Source organism: Papilio xuthus, unplaced genomic scaffold (assembly GCF_000836235.2).
Source record: "Papilio xuthus unplaced genomic scaffold, Pxut_1.1 DF827461.1, whole genome shotgun sequence".
Taxonomy (NCBI): domain Eukaryota; kingdom Metazoa; phylum Arthropoda; class Insecta; order Lepidoptera; family Papilionidae; genus Papilio; species Papilio xuthus.
The window spans coordinates 1239373-1261389 of NW_013531188.1; the positions used below are offsets into that span (position 1 = coordinate 1239373).

Here is a 22017-nt window from a genome sequence, read left to right on the forward strand (position 1 = left end):
TTAGAGTAGATTAGCGACTTCCCTAATTGCTATTTAATTGCTAAGATTCCGATATAGTTGTTTTTAATTTTAAATACATTTTGTATTTTTGTGACCAAATTATGTATTCACTTTTACTTGATGATTTTTTTTGTAACCTAAATTATAAAAATAAATACAATTTATTAAATCCTGTGTTTTAATTAACTTTAATTCTATTAATTTGCTTAGAAATAACCATGAAAAGATATGAATTTATTTTTCATCTAATATAAATGGGGAAGTAAAAGTAAAACTCCATTATATTTTAAAGCATTTTTTATTAATTTCAAAAATATCTAATATATAAGCACGCAGCGCTACTAAATTCAAAATATACTATGACAAAAATACACAAGACATCCGATAGCGAAATGCAAGTGGACATTTATTTATATTTCATTGTACAATGCAATAACTTTGTAATTTATACTAATTAACTATAGCATTTTATTCAAATATAACCCTTTATTATTCTATTTATCTAACTACTTATAAACTAATATTTTTACAATGATATACGTATGGACAGTTTTTCCGCTCTTTACACTATTACAGAATTTAATTTATTTAATTACAACGTTAAAAATTAATCGATTTTATTATGGCGCATCAAATCGTTTAGATTGTATTTACTCAAAATTTATACAGTTTGATAAAGTTTTGTGATTTCTAAATTCCTTTCAGAGTTTTTCAACTTTATATTAAGTCCATAGGGAGAGAAAATCTTTGTTTTTATCAAAATTTAATCTTGGAACCTCATTTGTTAGATTAATTGCATTGAAATAATATTATTATAAAATAAAATAATACAATACAAAATATCAAAATAAAATTAAAAATTAGACGCTATAATATTCAAGAAATACAATTTTGGATATGAACACATTTAATATTATACCATGAATTTGACTAAAGTGGACTTAAGAATTTAAAATGTTTACTTTTGTCTGTTCAGAGTAATACAATCCAAATCGATTCAAAAAAATAAATCACTTCAAAAACATCAAATCATCTTGAACCACATAGTCACAGTTGATATTGTTCAACCAAGCCCGGCTCGACTGAAAATAGATCATCCAAAAACATAAAAAAAAACATCAAAATCACAGACAAAAATCAGTGTAACGGGCGGAATTCACACAAATCAACGTCATACATTTATTATAAAATCATAGACAGTAAATGTTAATAAAAAAAATCCCAGAATACACTAAAACAAAGACTAGTCATTGATATTTTATGCAACAATATTAATATGTCAAATTAAATTCACTAAAAAGGATATGAACTTACGAATAGACTACATTGTTTTGCAAAGTAGAACTCCACTGCGGTGAAACTTATATTCATTTTCGTTTCTGTTTTCTCTAAATAAATGAGAGGGATGACGATATGTGTTGAAACGATTCTCAGTGCAGTAAAATACGACGGCCAATGACTTCAATTCATATATTCTGTGGTAAAAGCCATTTATTTATCTTTCTTCTTCTTCACTGTTTTAAGACATTTAAAATTAAGTAGCTTTTATCAACAAAAATTATTTTATTTATTTAAAAAAGACCTTGCATTCAAATAAACAAACAATACTTTTATATCAAAGATTTAAAAATGTCAAATGTATGAAATTAAGAAACTACGTAACTTTGTGCATGTTACGAAAAGCTAATGATATTTTTAAATAATTATAAAGTTCGAAGTGTAAGTAAAAACACTACGCTATGCAAACTACTTATGACAATTGACAAGTTTTGACAGGTGTCAAATATGGCGCCAAATCCAAATGTCATTGGTCGTCGGTTATTTTTTGCGTATAAAAATATTTATCTGTCATTTGAAGCAATTCGTTACATTATCAAATATTTAAAAGGACGAAATCATTTCTTAGTAATGTCGTTATTGATGTATTCTGTTCACAAATTTAGACTAAATTTAAGTAATTTTTTTCTCGCTTGCTGTTGACAAGAAAAGACGTATGCAGTAAAATTAAACATTGTTCCAATCTTATAAGGCTTAATTTTATTTGCGATAAAATAATCTGTCCTGCCCCGTTCTGTCTGAATGGACCCTGAGGAATTAAATGTCAAAAAATAATGCTTAGGACTAGAGTTGCAATATTTAAGATATTTAATAATTAAAAACATGCTGTGTATTTAATTTGACAATTGGCCAGTCGGAATAAACAAAAAACCATAGACAGACAACAGAACCACAGAGTTTAAAAAATTTATTAGGGAAAGGAGTTTTCGGTCATCTGGATTCGCCGAAATAGCGAAATATGCTTCCCATAGACATCCGCAACTACAGATGGGTTGCCTATTTTTTACAGTTTATTTTTAAATGGCAAGGTTCTTTTTTAAAGTTTTTTTTTTAATGTCAATGCGTTATGATAGTGGAGTGTAGGCATTGTGGGACGACATGTCTGTAGGGCAGCTTGTAGTTCTTGACTGTGCGAGCGGCGAGGCACTTCAGAGATGTGTACTGTAAAGGATTCACTATAGAGGAGAGACTCTGTTGACTCGCTTTCAGGATCTCTTCGGGCGTCTCTCCTTCGTAGTTGACTGTGTCGATGTGCGCGCCGTGCGCTAGGAGTGCACGTACTACGCCCTTTGGACACGGGTTGAGCTGTAATACATTAATCACATGAATGAAATTTTTTTATATTATTAGAGCAATTTTTTACATTATTAGGTCACCTTAAATCGCCAAAATGGCGCAATAATAACTGCCCAGACATCCACAATTGCAAATGCCTTGCCTGCCGTTGATAAGACTCCCAGTAAGATAACTTACAAATCTGTCAAACATCTATGTGTAGGAACAGACTAAAAAAAAATTCATCTGTATACAGCGTGTTTGTATAGTAGGGCGTTACCTTGCAGGCTAAATGCAGTGGCGTGTTGCCGTCAGCGTCACGTGCGTCGGGCGCGGCGCCCAGACGCAACATGAGTGCGACGAGGGCGCCGCAGCAGGGCTGAGCGTCGCCGGGCGCCGGCAGCCAGGCGCCGGAGCCGCCGCGCGACCTGGCGCCCTCCGCGGAACACGCTATGTGCAGCGCGGAACGACCTTGACGTACCTATACGTAACATTCTCATGTCAGAGGATGGAAATTATAAATGTATCTCCTATAAAACCTATCCATATCAAAATAACATTGATAATGTTTACATAGAACTACAAACCGACAAGGATATCTGAGCCGGTGGTAAATCAAACTAAATTATGATAGCACACTAGCGCCCCTCTGTCAATGTCAAAAAAGTGTCCCGAGGTCCTTTTTCATACTACAGCTGTAATGTTATTTTTTTCTTTTATGTAAAGCTCGGTTTTACATATTTTCTTACAGACCTGCGGTAGTAGCGCCTCTCTCATCGGGTCAGATTTGTCTAAATTGCAGACGACGAAACAAAAATGAAAGTTCCTACTTGTTGAATCCTAAGTATCGTACAAGAGTCACTTTCTACTTATCAATATAAGCCTGGCGTGTTATCGTGTGCACTCACCTTAATATCTAACTTAACAAGTGAGTAGACAGCCTTTTCAATGTTCCTCCTATCGTGTTCGGAGCAGTCATTGTGGTCGAGCAGACGCGCGCAGAGAGCGGCGAGGTGCAGCGAGATGACGAGCACGCGCTGCAGCGTGCCGAGCGTCTGCTCGCGGTCGAGGCTGAGCCGCGACTGAAGCAGCGCACTGCCGCGCTCTATCTCACTCAGCGTCTTCTTGAACACCGGCTCGATGTCCTCGAACAACACCGGCGGAACTATACGACCTGAAATACACAAATATTAATTTACTATATTTTTCATTTTTAGGGTTCCGTACCAAGAAAGGATAAAAACGGATCCCTTATAGGATCTCTTTGTTGTCCGTCTGTCTGTCAAGACTCTTTTTCTCAGGGATCCGTGAATAAAATGAAATGAAATCGAGCTGGAATTTATTTTACTTTTCATCCTTTTAAGTAGTGCTGGCGACATCCAACCGGCCAAAACATTAAGGTTTTATAAATCTTTGTGCCGACCATAGGTAAGTCTTAATCCACTTACCCCATGGAGATGATGACTATATATTTTACATACTAACTCTACACTAAGAGAGACCAAGTAACTTTAAAGTAAGAGAATAATTGCAAGCTAATTGGACAGAGGACGAGACGCATAGGAAGGGGATATATCGTTTTAGGGTTCCATACTTCGAACGGAAAAAGATGAAACCCTGATAGAATCACATTTTTGTGTGTCCCCTGCTCCGTCGATTAAAACTGGACAACGCATCTTCATATAAGTGTCCAATTGCGTTTGCCACCTTATAACATCAAACAAAAGATGAAGTGGAACAGACTGAGACTTATCTGACCTCGTAGCGGGGGTCTGGCGCGCTCAGCCAGCATGTAGGAGAATAGTTCAGCGAAGCTGTAGAGGCTGGACTGCGTGAGGGGTGAGAGCGGCGGCAGCACGGCGCGCTGCATGTCGAGCGCGTGGTGCCACAGCTGGCGGCAGCGCGCGAACCTGCCCGCGTCCGCGTACACCGCGCCCCGGTACCGCACGTAGTACGATGTGTCGGGGTGCGCCGGACCTGACGTTACCACGCAATACTTATGTTACGCTACTCTTATTTTTCAAATATCTTGAAGGCTCAAGGTCATCTGCACTACGCAGTACCTTCAATTAAAATTGTTATCAGCGCAGCGGTATGTACAAAATTCCGAGCAGCTTAGATATTTGAAATATAGTATACATTATAGTCACACAAACTCATAAATCTTGATGCAAGTGGCTTTTGTTTTTTTTTTTCACAAAATCAGATACGAGTAACTTTATGAAGAGAAAAATGATCTTTTCTTCCTTACACAATGCAAGGACAACGGCACAAATTTTCACACAATATCCTTTATTCAAACATTTAAATAGCCACTGACCTAATATTCGTTCTCTAATGACTAAAGCCTGCATCCTCATAGCGTCAGGATCTGCGAGGATCTCCTCCAGCTGCTGTGCATCGCTCGGCTCCACTGCGTAGTCGTATGCTTCAATGCGCGGTATATCCTTCGGCTTTGGTATCGGATCGCTACCGTCCGCTGGGAATCTGAAAACAATTTCAAACAGATTAAATAACTAATCAAAGACATTTGATATATTTCTAACAAATAAAAAAAAATCTTTTTAATAAAAAAAATAGTTTAAAAAAAACCGACTTCAAAAATAAGGAAGTTATCAATTCGTCCGTATTTTTTTACATCATTAATATGAATGTATTAATTATGTTTAAATTTAACGTATTTATAAGCAAAAAAGTAATGAGATTGAATGTGGATGGCTTCAAAGGTAGAGGATGGCTAAAAAAAGTATGGAATTACTGTGTGAAAGAGGATATACGTAAGAAGGGGGTAGACTCGGATATGACGGCTAATAGAGATGTATGGAGGAGTAGTACATACTGTGCCGATCCTCAATAGGGCAGGTTGATGATGATGTATTTAAAGGTCATAATAATAATAGAAAAACATGATCAACTGTTTAGAAGAGGATGGAAATCTGATCTATCTTAAGGAACCAATAGTGTAAACTTGACACCAGAACTGTCTTGATGATTGCGTACTATTTTCCAATAAACACACACCTATCATCCATAGCTCGTTTCCACAACGCCAGTGCTCCGACCATGTCTCGTTTCTTATCCACATATGTAGCTCCGAGCAGCTCGAGGGCATCTATCCTCTGCTGCCGACTGACCAGGCCCTGCTCAGCACTGATCAGGTGTTCCACTATGTGTGTGTGCCCCGTTACTGACGCGGCAAGCAAAGGTGTCATACCTACGAGGTGAAAGCAACATTTATGGTCAGTTAAAAATTAAATTCTATAAGTTTGCAAAAGAAATATGCATTATCCTGCATTGAATCATAGCTTTTAAATTAACTTACCATAAGAGTCAACGTCCATTGTAGCTCCGTGTCCAAGTAACATTTTGAGTATATGCAACGAGCCGCTCTCCGCGCAGTCGTGCAGCGCAGTATTTCCTTTCACACTCTTTCTGTTCACATCCGCATTCAGAGAGAGTAAATACTTGGCGATTCTGATGTGTCCCTTGTAGCAGGCGATCATCAGACACGTGTGGCCGTGGCGATTCGCTATTTCTATGTCTGAAATGAAATACAATACAGTTTGTTAAAGTTAGACGTATCACTATGCCATATTCGGTGTGGTCCATTACTGGGTAATTCACCTCTCTATTACACGTGATTTCTAAAATTACAATCCTAAGGTTTTTATGCGATTATTGATACATCTATTGTGATATCGTGGTACTTTAAACAATCAACAAAAATAGCACAAATAACATTAATGGTTGGCACTGCTTCGGATCTCTAGTAATGTAGACAACTTACATTTGACGTCAATATCAGATCTTCTCCTATCTATATTTTTGTAGTATGGGGGATCTTCGAAAGATACCCTGCCTTCTGGGGGGAACACATTGTTAAATGGTGTTTGATCCACTAAGACCCTCTCGGTGGCCAACCTTTAGTAGATCTCCGAGGAACGCACCGGAATCCATAGTGTTAAGGCACCGTAACCACGCTATCTACAACTTAATATGAAGTAGTACTAACCAGCACCATTCTCCACTAGGAACTTGACGATGTCATAATGACCATCAAAGCACGCTGCCCTTAGGGGTGTGCTATGCGTGCGAGTTGTGGAATTGACATTAGCACCGGCACGCACCAGAAGCCGCACCAGAGGCATATGACCAGCTGCTGCCGCGCACCACAGTGGCGGCGCACCCTCTATAGTCTCGCCATCAAATGTCACTGCAAAGGAAAAAAAGATCTTATAAGTACAGATGTAAATATTAATTTTATTTAATATTTGTTAACGAAGATTTTTCCACCTTTGCAATTTGCTAGCTATCTACAACTCAACCAACATTTAATCTAATCTTACTTATATTATAAATGCAAAAGTTTACATGAATAGATGAATGTTTATTAGAAGTTATCTCCGGATCGGATCAACGGATCAAGATGATATTTGGGATAGATGTAGCACATAGTCTGTAAGAGTACATAGGCCACTAATTAGGTTTTTTTTACCACGCGAACGGTGTCGCAGACGACAGCTTTATTGTAATAATTCGGCGTTACAATTGTTAGTTCCTGTTGCGTCAATTTGGCACTTATCCATTTCACTCCTTTCTCAAATGGTAACGTCGACAAAAATATACACGCTCATAAACATGTACGGTAATTACAAATACTTTCATGTTCTCTAGCCTATTTCATAAAAATATTCTTAGAATTTTCTAGAACTGAAGAGAATCAAGGTCGAGTGATACGATTATTATAGTGAGTTTCCATAACCAAAATCAAACTTAACATTGTAAAGGCAAATGTTCAGAACGGGTTAAAGTGACCGGAATCAAATTAAAACTAATGTGATATTAAATTTGCTATGTTTTCATTGTTTGCAATATTGCTTTTATTATATTGCACAAATTTGAAAAGGAAATCTCTCCAAGCATTACGCATCGAGTCGAAAAACATCGTCCGTAATAAAATTACGTCTTGACCGAGATAAATTTAGCGGCAACGCAAAAACATCTCCGTCAATTTGCGAGCACTACATCGGCGAAAGCGTAAAGTAAATGAACATTTAATATTTATATTTTATTTGGTTATATTAAAAGCGTAACGATTTTTTGATTATGATTAAAATTGTGATAGTAATATGGAAAGAAATTCACTTTACTTTAAAAAATATTATCTAGTTTATACTGCGATAAGAAAGATTTGCCTGGCCCTTCGATTTGAAACACACACGTAAATCGATAAAAATATAAACGTGCGACATTTAAATACAAAGTTTTCAATCAAAAAACACGAATATACTCGCAGTTTTAAGCATTAGAGGGGAATTCCACTGCACAAATTGGTTGAACTGTTTAAAACAATTGCCAATCCACTCGTTGCGAATCTATTGTTTGGTATCAACGTAAACTAAACTTGTCAACAACAGTTGCCTCTCTATAATTAGAATCAATTGCGTTGACTGTCTGCAGTGATTGGCATAAAACATGTGTGAGATATTTGCTCGATAAATTCAATGCAGATGTTTGAATATGTAACCACTTGATTAGAGTCTCGGTCATCCAAAGAACTGGTATCCGCACTTATTCACATACATTTAATTATTAAGAACCAATGTAATAAGACACTTGAAAATAAAATTAAAAATTCCTCTGAGAAAATATATTTTTAACAAATATTTTGGCAAATGTTTCTCTGTTTTTTAAACCTTATATGGTCCGCGAACTAGGTTTTATCAACCCTAAATTTTTGGATTAATTTTTACGACCGGCCTTCTTATTGCCAACCTCACTTGAAATAGAAATTAAATATTTATTTTTTAAATAAAGATTCATTATACTCATCGCGATGTTCACTCATCGTTAACGTTTGGCCATCGTTCAGAGTCTAATGAGCCATGACCTTTATTCCTATTTCAGTATGTATTACCTGAACCTGGCTGCTCTATATCAGCTTTACATCTCTCTATTAGGTACTCTGCAACGTCGTAGTGTCCGTTCCTGCAGGCGATAACAAGGGGCGTGGCGCCGCCAACCTTGGCGCCAACGAGCATGTTCAGCTCGCTCGCTGACCGCCAACTGTGCAGGTAAACCTGGAACATGGAATTTAAAACATAAGAATAATATTATATTAATAATCATAATTATTAAGATTATTACTGTTACTATTGTAGGCTTTTTTTCAAGTTGGAAAAAGTCTAAAGCATAAATCTCTATTGGCTTTAGATATATTTTGTGTCATACTTGCAAGGAACAAAACCTCACGGTGGTCATTAACAGAGATTATAAGAGGCCGCGATCTCTGATAGGAACGCAACCTCGTCACGTTTAGTACTGCCATAATTTTACCAAAACCAATTAAATATTGGTCCTAAACTCTATTAGATAAAGGATCAAGCACAAGACAGCTGCATTTTTTTACATGTTCGCTTTTAAATCTGCATACAGGCTTTGTATAATCTTTATCTTGTATGTATTATTTTAGTCATAAAACAGACGAGTATCGCATGAACAATACTGAAGGCGTGTTAGTGTCGCAATGCATTGCCGCGCAGTGCCGACGTATTGCCCAACCGGCGCTGTTACGCCGCGTGGGGTTTCACTTTTGCTTAGCTCACGTGTCGATACAACATATGAACTATGTTTTAGTCTAGCTAAATAAAGTCTAGCTGTCGCCCGCGACTCCATCCATACGGAATTAACAAAAACACTTAATGTGTTTTCCAGACTATGTTCTATATCTGTGCCATATTTCATCAAGATACGTTACATCTAAACGTTCGTATTTATAATTTCAGATAAAGATTATTATAGAAACATTCAAGGATATACTAAACCAAGGTAACAAGACCCTTTGTCCTTTAGATTGGTGCTTTTCTTATGATTTTATTTCTTACTGGAAATAACCTTATTTTGTCCATAAAAATGGATGGATAGAGAGATGGAGAGAATAGATTACACAAAAGTGTATGTGCATTTTTCCTTTGAATTTCCGAACTATTGTTCTTGTTATCAGTATAGTGTATTCACCATACTGATAACAAAGCTATTGTTGACTATATTATAAATGCACAAATTTAAACTACAAATAATTTTAACCACGATCCAAAATCATAAAAAATATAGATAAAAAAACATATCAGTAAATTTTAATTAACCAACAGTTTGTTAACCTTTCACTGTTATAAAAACACATTACATAATTTAACCGATACTTGTTTTTTGCGTTTCTTTGCACAGTTACATAATGTTGAGGCACAGACCTCACGAACGATTCGTCAAGGTCTGTAGGTCACCAATATTTTAGTAACATAAAAAACCTCATTCCAGTAACTATACTTTCTAGGTAGTTATTTGAAAAAACATTTTAAAATAGCGGGAATTAAAGGGTTAAAATCATATTAAAAGTAGCTGTCGCCCAGGACTCTGTCCGTGCAGAATAAAAAAAAACTTAATTAGTAGCCTATGTATCCTTCCAGACTATGTTCTACATCTATGCTAAATTTCATCGAGATTCACGCAGCCGTTCTGGAGATATCTGTTGCATCCAAACATCTAAACTTGTAAGTAAACTTGTAAGATTCACTTTAAAATTACAAGAAGCACTATAAATTGTTTGTATATAATAAAATTCATAGGAAAACATATAACCCGAAACTTTTTTTTTAAATATAAGCAGATTTTTTATGTAAATTTACTAATATTTCTTTTAACATTCCAACTAAGCTGTACGCTTGTGCTAGGATATGGTTTACAACAATAGTCGAATGTCGGGATTCGAACGCCCGACCTCGTGATCGAAAATCCATATCCTTAACCATTAGGATATTGACGCTTAATTACTTCGCTTGAGAAACATGATTGTTATTATCACTTAAGTTTCTCCGAAAACTAAACCGGGCCAACTCACAACTTGTATCATTAATCAATTAATATCAATAGGGTTGTCACAAAAAGTGTATCTTAAAACTATCGAATTTACTCAAATAATGTAATAAAGCTAATCCAGTTCTCATGTTTGTAGTATTGTGTAGTCTCTTTCATTCTATTTGAAAAAAAAGAGACAACAGTCATTGGAAATTCTCGATTACAGAACAGACGTCACACAAAGTTCATTCGTTTATACAAATGAACAAAATGTCATTTGTGTTGACTCTTGATGCGGCGTGCATTTAGAAAGTTGTACGTCCAATGCAACCTTTGACGCCATCACTTTACATAATTACTTCCTCTATGTAACACTTTTATATAATCAAATAAACTCTACGACTAAGCCCGTCAATATATCAAACATATCAGGAATCATTTAAAAAAATAAAATTCAACGAATCTTTATAAAAGCCAAAAACATAAAAAAAATGAATTCCGTAAGTGAGAAGAATTTAAAAAGATAATAAATTCCATACATCAAAAAACAACACTTTCCAGCAATCAAACAACAATTTCCGCGTCTTTCTTTATAAGGCGTATTTATAATACGTATAATTGTCGTTCACTGCACATTTAGTCACGTTTAACCGTTTAACAGCCGGTAAATGTTAAAATGCAATTAATTGTAATTACAAGGTGAAACTGTACATTGCTGAGACATCAAAGATATTCAAAAGTTCATCACGTACAGAGTTATTGTGCAGAAGGAAATTTACAAGAATCATTGTTGAAACACATAGACAACACAACATTTTTAGTTATTAACACGTTGAGCGCCACTTGTATTTCTAAGACAATCCCGTTCAGGCCACAAGCGCCGCTTATATGCACTGGTATTGAAGGGCCGGTGTTTCCGATCGCAGTACAAAATATTTTTATAGTTCTCATGTTACACGCTATCAGGCACCGATGGCTGACGCGGCCTAAACGGAAAGTCTAGTGTCTGTCACCGATGGCTGACATAGCGCTCAACGTGTTAAAAGAGTATTAAAAATATCGATTTTATAATTTTAGTTAAGAAATAAAAAAAAATATTTTCCGTGTCTTATAAAATAATAATCTATTTATGTTTAAATATTTTATTTTATTACGTAATTTATTTTACTAATTTAAATAAATACATATCGTTGCTAAATTAAAGTCCGAAATGAAATATTAACATCAACGACAAGAAATCTTAAAGATGAACAAACATAAACATAAAAAAACCCAAACCAAAATTTCTACGTACCTCCCTAAAAGTTTAACTACCACTTCCAAAGTTTCCAAGAGCAATGAGCACTTCATAGGCAATCAAGATACTAATATAAAGCATTAATTCAAGCACTTTCACAATAACTATTGTTACTGGAGCAATGACTTGAAACCGTGCCCCAGGTTCAATGCCGATGACTAAACTAATTAACTAAGGTCGTTTTACACAATTTTATTACACTATTTGCAAATCTGACAGGATCTATTAAGAATAACTTTTATATGTTAAATATAAAAATTAAACATCATTAAAGTTAGTTCGAATAAGGTCGTACTTTCGAATCACAGGGCTAACTTAACTTTAAAATAGGAGAATAAATTTTATTTCATTTAATTATAAACAAAATTATCCGCTACTATTAACGCTCTTACCAAAAATAGATATCTAAAATGATAAAGAAAGTTTGGTCATTTTTTACCACGTAACTCATGAATCGATATCGATGAAATTTAGAGCTGAAATATGCTACATTCTTGAATAACATATAGCTTACGCATTGCCCCGAAAAATGCACGGCGAGACATTGATTTCTTTTGTTTTTAATTCCGTGCGAAAGAAGTCGCGGGATACAGATAATTAAGTATTAATGACAAAGAACGACACCTGAATCATGTGCTCGCAGCTAACCACTACCAAGCATAAAGTTTGAATCTTATAATACTGCTTGAAATTATGTTGTCTACATTTGAATGTACTCAATAATTTAGTCAACGTTAATGGGCAATTGCAAAATACAAAAAATTCTACCGTTGCAGATCTAATAACATACATCGCGAAATTACGTTTCGCATATATATACCGTCACGCGATTGCGAAACAACAGATCAAGGCGGGTTATTAGCCTTAGTTGTTACATAAGCGAATTATGTTATAACTGATGAGCTAAATTATAATTTCTGTAACACTAAAGGTACGATTTCACTGGACACAGCAGACGGTAGACGACTCATGCCAGCTGCTGCGGCGTGCCGCGAAATCACACCTTAATGCGTCCTTTAATAGACTCTTGCTTTTGGCTTAAAAATCTTTAGAGTTGTATTTGCTTTGATTCGTACTCTTTGCTTTTTAATTCGAGCGATATCTATAGCCCTAGTTCGAATATCACCAAACATCTCAAGATAGACTAGACAGAAGACTGTACTATACATACGAACATTTCGATTAATTACCTTTTTAATACGCCTAAGTAGTCTCCGTTGACGACGCAGCAGTGTCTTTCCACACTTTCTCAATGTCTCGATCCATCGACATCTGACCGGCACCAAATCCCACATCGCAATAGATATATCACTAGCACATTCCACTGAGTTATCTGCACTTCACTTATGAAAAAATCTTAATCTTTTCTCCTTCTAAACAAATAAATGAGAAATCTAATAAATACGATTATTTTATTTAATAAAAGATTTACTATCGGCCAGCTATTTTTAAATGGAGAGGTGGATTTTAGAGATTCGTTAGAAAAAAAATAAAGAATCTAATTTTCGAGTAACGTTGCAGCCAGTTCTGTTTTCAAAAAAATGACTTAAAAGTTTAATTTGAAAAAAAAATGTTAATGCACGTGTTTGACATCGTACTTTATTTACAGATGATGAATAGTTCAAACAACAAGTAATTTATAAGGCGCTAATACGATTTAATTTGGAAAATAACCAGTGTGACGCACTTAATATCGATTACGTGGAAATATGTGTTTCTCGATATTTATGAATCGATTAGAATGTTCTGCGAGTTTGTACGACATTAAATAAATATAAATCGATTACACTAACGTGTTACATTCATTAAAATTTATGAATTTATATTTTACACGGAATTGTACACATATTATAATGATTTATTATATTTAAGCAAACAATACACATTACATCTAACATCTTACACATTCATACATCAATGTTTTTATGAATAAGCAGTTAAATACTTCGAAACAGTCCATATCGGCCATTACTTTTATCGCAATGAGTCATTGTCAACGTGAAGAAATACAACTTTAAAAAGAAAAAAAAATCGAAATAAAGAATACAAAATAACAATTGGCAACGATATATATTTATTCTACATAACGTTTAAATTTATAAAATTGATAATCGAGTCATCTAACACCCCAAAGGCCACATTTGCGGTCAGACACGATTAGTATAACCAAATATTTGCCAACACAATGTTTGACATGTTTCGACATTCAAACAAATCTAATTCCTGTATTTGGTCAACATTTGGTTCGCTTAACCTTAACTATCTGAATACTATGTCGATAGAATCCATTTTACAATAGCAATGTCACAATCAAAGACCTCAAAATTCAATGTTAAACATTTAATAAGGATCTAAGGTAGATCGCATAAATCCTGTTTCATGACTTTTGACTGCTATTTGCTATATTGTTTTTGTAACAGATTATAAAAATACGCAAAATACGCAATAAAAGCGGTAACGTATTGACATTTCAAAAGGACCAGGAGCAGGAAATCCTTTATTGTCGAATATTGATATTGAACATACATATTTGTACATTTTAAAAATAAAAACAAAAAAGATATTATTAAGTGAGCTGAGGGCCGCGTCCGCGAAATAATACCAGTACCACTCATCCTGATGAAGGGCCCACGATGGGCTCGAAACTAGTCGGTGCCGCCACCGGACGTATATACGTGAGTGTTTAGCCGTGTTTATATATCAGTTTAGTAAAAAAAGATATTTTTTCATATTGACGATTATAATCATGAAGTCCAATAACAAAATATTGAAAAACCATTCTACGAATGATTCAAAAACGAGACCAAAAGTTTGTAAACATACACATATTAGCATTTTTAAATACCGAAAACGGCGAAACTGAAATTTCTTTGATATTGCGATGAAAGTAAAATAAACTATAGGAAGTGCTAATCTTATACAAAAAGTTTTCGCAAAAAAAAACAACCCGTAGTGGGCCAGTGTGGTTGACTAAGGGACACATCTAACTTAGTGTAAACTCCGAGCCCTCCAGTAGGGACGTGTAGTGAGCTGGTGAATGAGTAAAAAGTCAGATGGATTCGTTCATAATGTTTGGGTCATAATTTGTAAAGTATATTACAAACAAATTTCCAGTATAATAATTTTATTTATCTCAGATAACATAGATCCATAATTTTATTCTTATTCAGTATAGCATGTGACTTTGTATTGGTCATCACCAAGGCATTAAATTTTTTTAAATGGTCACATTTAATTTGTATTATAAAAAGTATAATAAAATAAGGAAAAATAGAGATATTTTATTTGTTCGAAGTTTAGCGAAGTGAAACAGGCAAATGTTTTTTTAGTTTACGTTGCCTATATGCTGAAAAACAGTTTTTTTTTCAATATTGCCAACATAACAAAAAATTGTACAACCTTACAGACTCTTAATCACTTTTAATTTAGAAATATGCAAACAAAAGCAATTAAATGTGCTAATTATATTAATTCACAAAACATCTATAAATATGAATAAAATCGGAATGTCTGTATGTATCATAAAAAAAAACAAATTTCGTACACATTATGTTTTCGCGTTGCTGATAACGAATAAACAATTTTTTAAATTTATTTCTGTCCACCAATCAGCGTATGTTCCGGATAATCACCGGAACAGCTGGACCGATTTGTCAGGACTTTATTAGGAAGGTAGATGATGTACACGGTGATAGATTACTTTTTATTCTGCGTCGACAAAGTTGCGGGCACTATCAAACATTACAACATTTGAAAAAAAAAATATGTTCATAAAAATAGTGTTTATTAATCCGCTAATCATATACTTGTTCTTAGAGGATTACTATTTCACTATTATATTAAAAAGTTTTTTTGGAAAAATATTCTTGCCATAAACAATTTAAAAAAAAAGATCCAAATATGCAATACGCTAGTTACCTCTGTGAGTAAAATAACTCCATCAATTCACTTTTAAGATATAAATCGAATCAATCCATTTTAAATTGACTTAAAACGATACATGAAACTAAACTAACGCAGTGAAGTACGTAAATAAACAAAACTGGCCGACATGCTTTCTAATTCAGTGGACCGTGAAACAAGCACATTTCTCTAAATCTGGTCAAGACGTCGCGACATACACACGGTTGCTTAGAATGGCTAAAACGGAAGTTCCCGAAGGACACACAAACACACAAGATACCGTTTTTTACAACTGCGGTACGACAATTCCGTAGTAACGCTAAAGGCAGACTGATGTGGCTTGCCGCGTTGCTTAGTGGTGGGACAACAGTTCTTTCACCGTACGGTTACACAAGGAATTATGCAATTAAGCATTTGCCTTTCCAACGGCTGCAGCATGAAGCAATCTATGTTCCGATCGATATTAAAATATATGTTAAAATTATAGATAATTTTTATTAGGCTGGTGACATTTAATCTTATTACTGATGGTAGTCACAATAAACTATTTATTATTAGCTGTATAATCGGGTTACTATTATAAAGAAAAAAAAGAACACACTTGGAGAGTTTGAGAATTTTTTTTGTTGTTTAGTGTGGAAACAAGTATGGCAAACGATTATAGTAGAGTTGTATAAGGGGGAAGGTCAAGAAGGCCGTTTACGGAACAAGTAAAAGAGAAAGTAAATGTATCAGGAAATCAAGCATTAAGAAAATAATGGAAATTGCACCTTGAAGGACATCGAGGTCCTTAATTGATGACTACTAGGAAAAAAATATTTCGCCAACATGACGAATTTGTATTGCTCATAAGGAAAATCCAATTTTTAAAATTTTTCTCTGCAAATTCGCGTCTGTTCCGGGTAATCTATGAATCGGCCGGATCGTTTTTGACAGGACTTCTACTGAAGGTACCTTACGTGTGTGGGAGTAACTTAGGGTATATTATTTTAAATCCGCGCTAACGAAGTCGTGGGCAAAGGATATTATAAATACATCTCAATCATTTAACATACCACTTTAATCTGCTAGAAACGAAACGCAAATGTATGTTGTGGATCGTAAAAATCTACTTCTCACAGAAACTAAATAGTTAAACTTGTTTAACTAAAAATTAAACTCTTTATTAAATCTTTAATCTCTAGGTTATGGTCACTAATCTACTTTTGTACACTGCAAATCAATAAAAAAACAACTTTCTCCCTCAGGATAATAAAGACGAATTAACGTACGTACGTATTCATATCTTTGGTACTTTCACAGTGCGTTCGCGTATCGAATGTAACAATATTACTTGTATTACGGCAATCAGACCTGCCGTAACAGAAACCAGGAAATATTCTAGACTTAAACGACGACGTTACGTAATAAACATTCGCCCTTAAACCTGTTCAGTGGAAAGGCGGGAAAGTGAATGGAACAAATGTTTATTATATAAATGTGTTAAAGTCGAGAAAAAACTAGGAAAAGGAAAATGAAATTATGGCAGATACTGGATCAATTCTTAATGAGAAATAAACTTCATAAGAAAATATTTTTATTTTTATCAAAACAAAGCTATGATAAAAATAGCGAGATGTCTAAAAGCACTTACTTATACCACTCTTGATGTTATTTTATCAACAAAAGTAGGTACTACTCCCAAAATAATAATATTGCCTCATCTGCAAAAACACTATTAAGAATTATGGCTACTAAAAATTTGACAGGCGCCAAGTAACATTTATTAATATCAGACCAAAAATTATCCTGGCAATTTATTAGCATCATGAAAATTGTAGATAATTAGAGAAAGCATTTTCTGCTGCTGCAATTATTATATTGAGCCACAGATTAAACAATTAACAGAGGCGTCAAGAAACTTCCTAAGCGGCTGACATGGCCTGTGGGTATGTAATATTAGATCATACAAATGTCATGGGCTTACTAAACTTCATTATTTGTATTAGTCATTACTGGAAGCCTCAATATCCACTAGACTTTTTAAGCAGACGAATAGAGTAGTACAGAGTACTTACGTTACTAAATTCCTACTATACTCTTTGAAAACAGATGTTTGTTTGGCAACGCACTGTAATAATAGCAATTATCACTCCTTGTATCCACCATGTAAAGGACTTGTTTTATTGGATTTTGTATTTGACTTAATGGATTAAAAGGCCAAGGTAGCGGCAATAACCTTAACACAATGCCACTACTAAGCTCCGGAGCCATAAAACTACCGCATCACAAGCAACCATGTTTCTACCGCATTTGTAGCCTTATAGTACTTTTCCATTAGGACAGTAGAACGGTGGATTACTTCTTTTGTTATGAACTTACTACCTAGACAATAATGTCATGTCTAGGTGTGTGCGTTTAAACCAGTTTTTCCCAAAGTAAGCGATAACGCCCCCTTGTGGGCGCTGCAGGTTTCAAGTTGCGGGTTAAAGTAAAAGTTTCGTTTAGAATTCTCCGTTAATATACATATATAGATCACAATAATTAATTAATTTAATTGGAAGTTATAGTGGTTTATAAATATGTGAAAATATGGGGGCGCTACAAATATTTATTCTCAAAGTGGGCAGTAGACAAAATAAGTTTGGCAACCACTGGTTTAAACAATAACGCTGGAGTGTCCAACTGCTCTTCTTTACTGTCTTACCCTCGTGTGAAACTACTTCTAGCGTTTATTATTTCATCGGATGAATATTAACTTAGTGGTTATTTTTATCGCAAATTTTACGCATACATACATCTATTAAGGTTAGTGGTTTTATCCATCATGTAAGCAATTAAAGTTCATTAAAATGACTAATTGTTTATCCCAAATTTGTACGTGCGAATTGATATTAAGTATTATAATTGTAAATATTCCATGAGATATTAATGTGTATTTTTTGTTGCGAAAAATTTATTAAATTTAATTCAAGTATATATACGTGAGTTAAATATCAAAGAGCGCCGGCCTAGACACGGCCGAGCTAAATTTACCACAAAATCCAATTAGACCGAGTCCAGAGGTAAGATGAACTTAATGCTGGTTTCCAACGTTCACAAGTGTTTCATCTTGTATAACATATTTCCTTCTCTTCATAAAAACAGGGACAGAACTATAAAATGTCACGAACCATTTAGACCGTACGGCTTATTTTAATTCTGTAAATTTTTAAATAAAAAATATAGATTTAAGATTGACCAATTTATTCGAAAAAATTCTCAAGTTAAAGAATCAATTAAGTTAAACATTCACAACTTAAAGATATTAAAAAAGGGTCTTGACAGACAGACTGACGGATAACAAAATGATCCTATAAGGGTTCCGTTTTTTTCCTATGAGCTACGGAACCCTAAAAACAATGATAATTAACTCTTACTACCCCGACTATTGTGACAAACGCCCTATTGTCTGAATCATATAATTAGAATGTATTTTGTATTAGATATACATTAACAAAGTGGGTAACGGTAACGCGCGGTAAGTCGGCACGAATTGTGCTCACCCAGTGGCCGACTTCTTTGGTCCACTTTCGCGCACTCTCCAAAATGTTACGCCAGTGGATACAGTCGAGGACATTTATTTCCTATCCATTTCTGTGATATATCGTTATCGATGAATCGCAAGCTAGCAAGCGGCCACCTGAATCCGCAATTCGAAAGCTACCAATAAACATCCAATAAAGGTACATGTTCGTGTTCGTGTTAGTGATGGTACTAAGAAAATCGATTATGCGCATAATCGGCTGCGTTTCCTTGTGACATTGAACTAAACAGCCGTAAAAAGTAACCTTGGAAGAAAGTCCTGAAATATTTTCATATCTATTAAATAAACGAAATGCTTTGCGAGAATTAAACAAGATTATACTTAACATTATAACGTGCAAAGATCATAGATGCCTCAATGATCGATCTTACTAATATTATAAATACGAATGTTTGGATAAATGGATGGTTATTAGAAGATATCTCCAGATCAGCTTCATGGATGTAGCAAAAATTTGGTATAGATGTAGAACATAGTCAAGAAGAACAATTTAGTTTTATTATAATTCTGCGCAAACGAAGTTGCGGGCTACAGCTAGTTAATTATACTTTGATACACTACCGATGCTAAACAATTACACACTCACTCAACACTTGTACACGTGCAACACTGAAACTTGGCTACACATCAATCGTGGATTGTAAAGCGTTACGTAACGACTGCGACACGACGCATCCACGGATTCGCATTGTAGTCGCGATCGAAGACGTAACTGATTTGTGAGGTAACTTTTAACTTCGTAATAGTACTCCCAATTCTTTTACTATTAACATAATGTTATACAAAGCTTTATTGCACTAGAGTTAACGAACCGTTTTTTGACACCAAAATCTATGTATAAACATATCGCCATCCCTGTCGTTCTTTTATCTTTGATAAAATAGAAATAGCACTGTGTTTTAAGGGGGGATTTTGGCCTGAGAAACCTTCGGCAAATGGGTCCAAAATGCAACTGCATATTACGTGTAAGAAACTTTAGAAATTAAAAGATATACAAGTTGGGTTTATATGATCAGTAGACATAGTAGATACACAGTTTCATTCGTACGTATGTACTTTCTACGTATGCTTAATATCAATAACAATTTAACTGGAATTAAATCCATGTAAAGACCAATGTAACTTGGTCCGCAGTGAATCACATTAAACAGAATATGTTCCTGATATACATCATACCGGGTAACTTCCGCGACTTCGTCTTACTAAACCTATGTGTTTTTCCAGGCTATGTTCTATATCTATGCTAAATTTCAGAAGAATCCATAAAACTGTTCTGGAGATACCTTCTAACAAACAACCATCCATCCATCCATCCATCTAAACATTCGTATTTATAATATTACTATTTACTAAGATAGTAAAAAGATATGAAATTGTATTTAAGAAAGGTTTTTTCAATAAATAATACTATACAGATTCACCTGTCTTCAAAGAAGGAGGATAAATTTAAAAATCAGAATGACCGTTTTTTTTTAATTGTGTTTTTTGGAAATTGTATTTAAGTACGAATTACTAATAAAATGATGAAATATGAATAATATTTTTCGATCTTACCAATAGAAAAAGTATATGTTTAAGTTGATTATCGATAAAACACGAATAAAATAACATTCTCTAAAAATGATTCCTAGCTAGATGGATTTATCGCCCCCGAAACCCCCTATATACTAAATTTTATGAAAATCGTTGGAGCCGATTCCGAGATTCCAATTATATAAATACAAGAATTGCTCATTTAAAGATATAAGATATATACAGTGCACCTTTAGAGAGAAACGAAATTACTTTCAACTAACTTATAAATTGTATTCTTAGTTATAAACCAATAATTAATCATTTTACAAGCCACATTACGTATACGTAACTTACAAACAAAATCTACTAATATATTAGACGTAAAATCAGTAGTTATGCGACTTGGCACATAAATACATCCGCAATTAGCATCTCTGGAGAGCGAGGGTAACAGAGCTCATGTTACACTGGCCGTGAACACTCTACTGCAAGGCGAGTCATGCGAGAAAGTGACGACACTTAACAATGGCATTATACTAATTGATGTATAAAATTAATATCCAATCCTTCATAATAGAGAAATCAAACAAATGACAAAGAGATGAGAGAAACAAAGACAGATGTATATGTCATATGTCAAATGGAAAAGGAAAGAGACAAACACGTATTTCTAACTTCTAACAAGACGCTTTGTGATTGAATGTTTTAAAGTCAGATTAACCGTGGATTTACACTGACTGACCTGTACAAAACGACAATGTGTTTTTTTGCAAAAAGCATAAGGATAATGTCTTTGTACCTATGTTTAGGCCGTGGAAACCGAGCGTTACACAGACAGGTCTTTCTTCAATATTTTATAATGTATACTTTCACAATACGCTCGAATGCGTCTAATTGTTCCGGCAGGTCTGCTTTGTATGTAAACTAAAGGGAAATTACATTGTCACTTTCAAAAGAAACATTGTTATAATTAAACGATATTATTAACTTGATTTCGTTAACATATTTTATTGTTTAACACAATGTAAAGATGATAAATTACAATTAGTAATTTTATTTAAAACCTCATTATTTTAAATAGTTTTTGTAATCGCTACAAAGTTTACGTACTATTTTAACTACTACAGTCTTAGTTCTATAGTATTTCTTAACAGTGGTAGAGCCCGCTTTAACATCTTCATGACCAAATACCACGACCACAGCGCTGGCCAAGTGCGGGTTGGTTGACTTCACACATATCTTTGAACTTCTTCTCTGATATGTGCAGGTT

At 34.4% G+C, this 22017-nt stretch overlaps 1 protein-coding gene across 3 annotated transcripts in view; it reads right to left on the reverse strand.

The window, feature by feature from the left end:
• Positions 1 to 302: 302 nt before the first annotated feature.
• LOC106119436 (protein fem-1 homolog CG6966) overlaps positions 303 to 22017 on the reverse strand; it is a 56367-nt gene continuing 34652 nt past the window's right edge. Inside the window, exons 1-10 of one of the 3 annotated variants that reach the window (XM_013314410.1) lie at positions 12955 to 13137; positions 8531 to 8693; positions 6626 to 6826; positions 5936 to 6154; positions 5635 to 5827; positions 4934 to 5100; positions 4372 to 4590; positions 3522 to 3787; positions 2894 to 3094; positions 303 to 2643 (exon numbers count right to left, since the gene is read on the reverse strand). In XM_013314410.1, coding sequence (XP_013169864.1) covers positions 2395 to 2643; positions 2894 to 3094; positions 3522 to 3787; positions 4372 to 4590; positions 4934 to 5100; positions 5635 to 5827; positions 5936 to 6154; positions 6626 to 6826; positions 8531 to 8693; positions 12955 to 13059 — 1983 coding nt within the window. In that variant the 5' untranslated portion in view covers positions 13060 to 13137 and the 3' untranslated portion in view covers positions 303 to 2394. Of the gene's footprint in view, positions 2644 to 2893; positions 3095 to 3521; positions 3788 to 4371; positions 4591 to 4933; positions 5101 to 5634; positions 5828 to 5935; positions 6155 to 6625; positions 6827 to 8530; positions 8694 to 11761; positions 11809 to 12954; positions 13138 to 22017 lie in introns of those variants that run through there. The other 2 variants (XM_013314412.1, XM_013314411.1) reach the window with 2 other exon arrangements.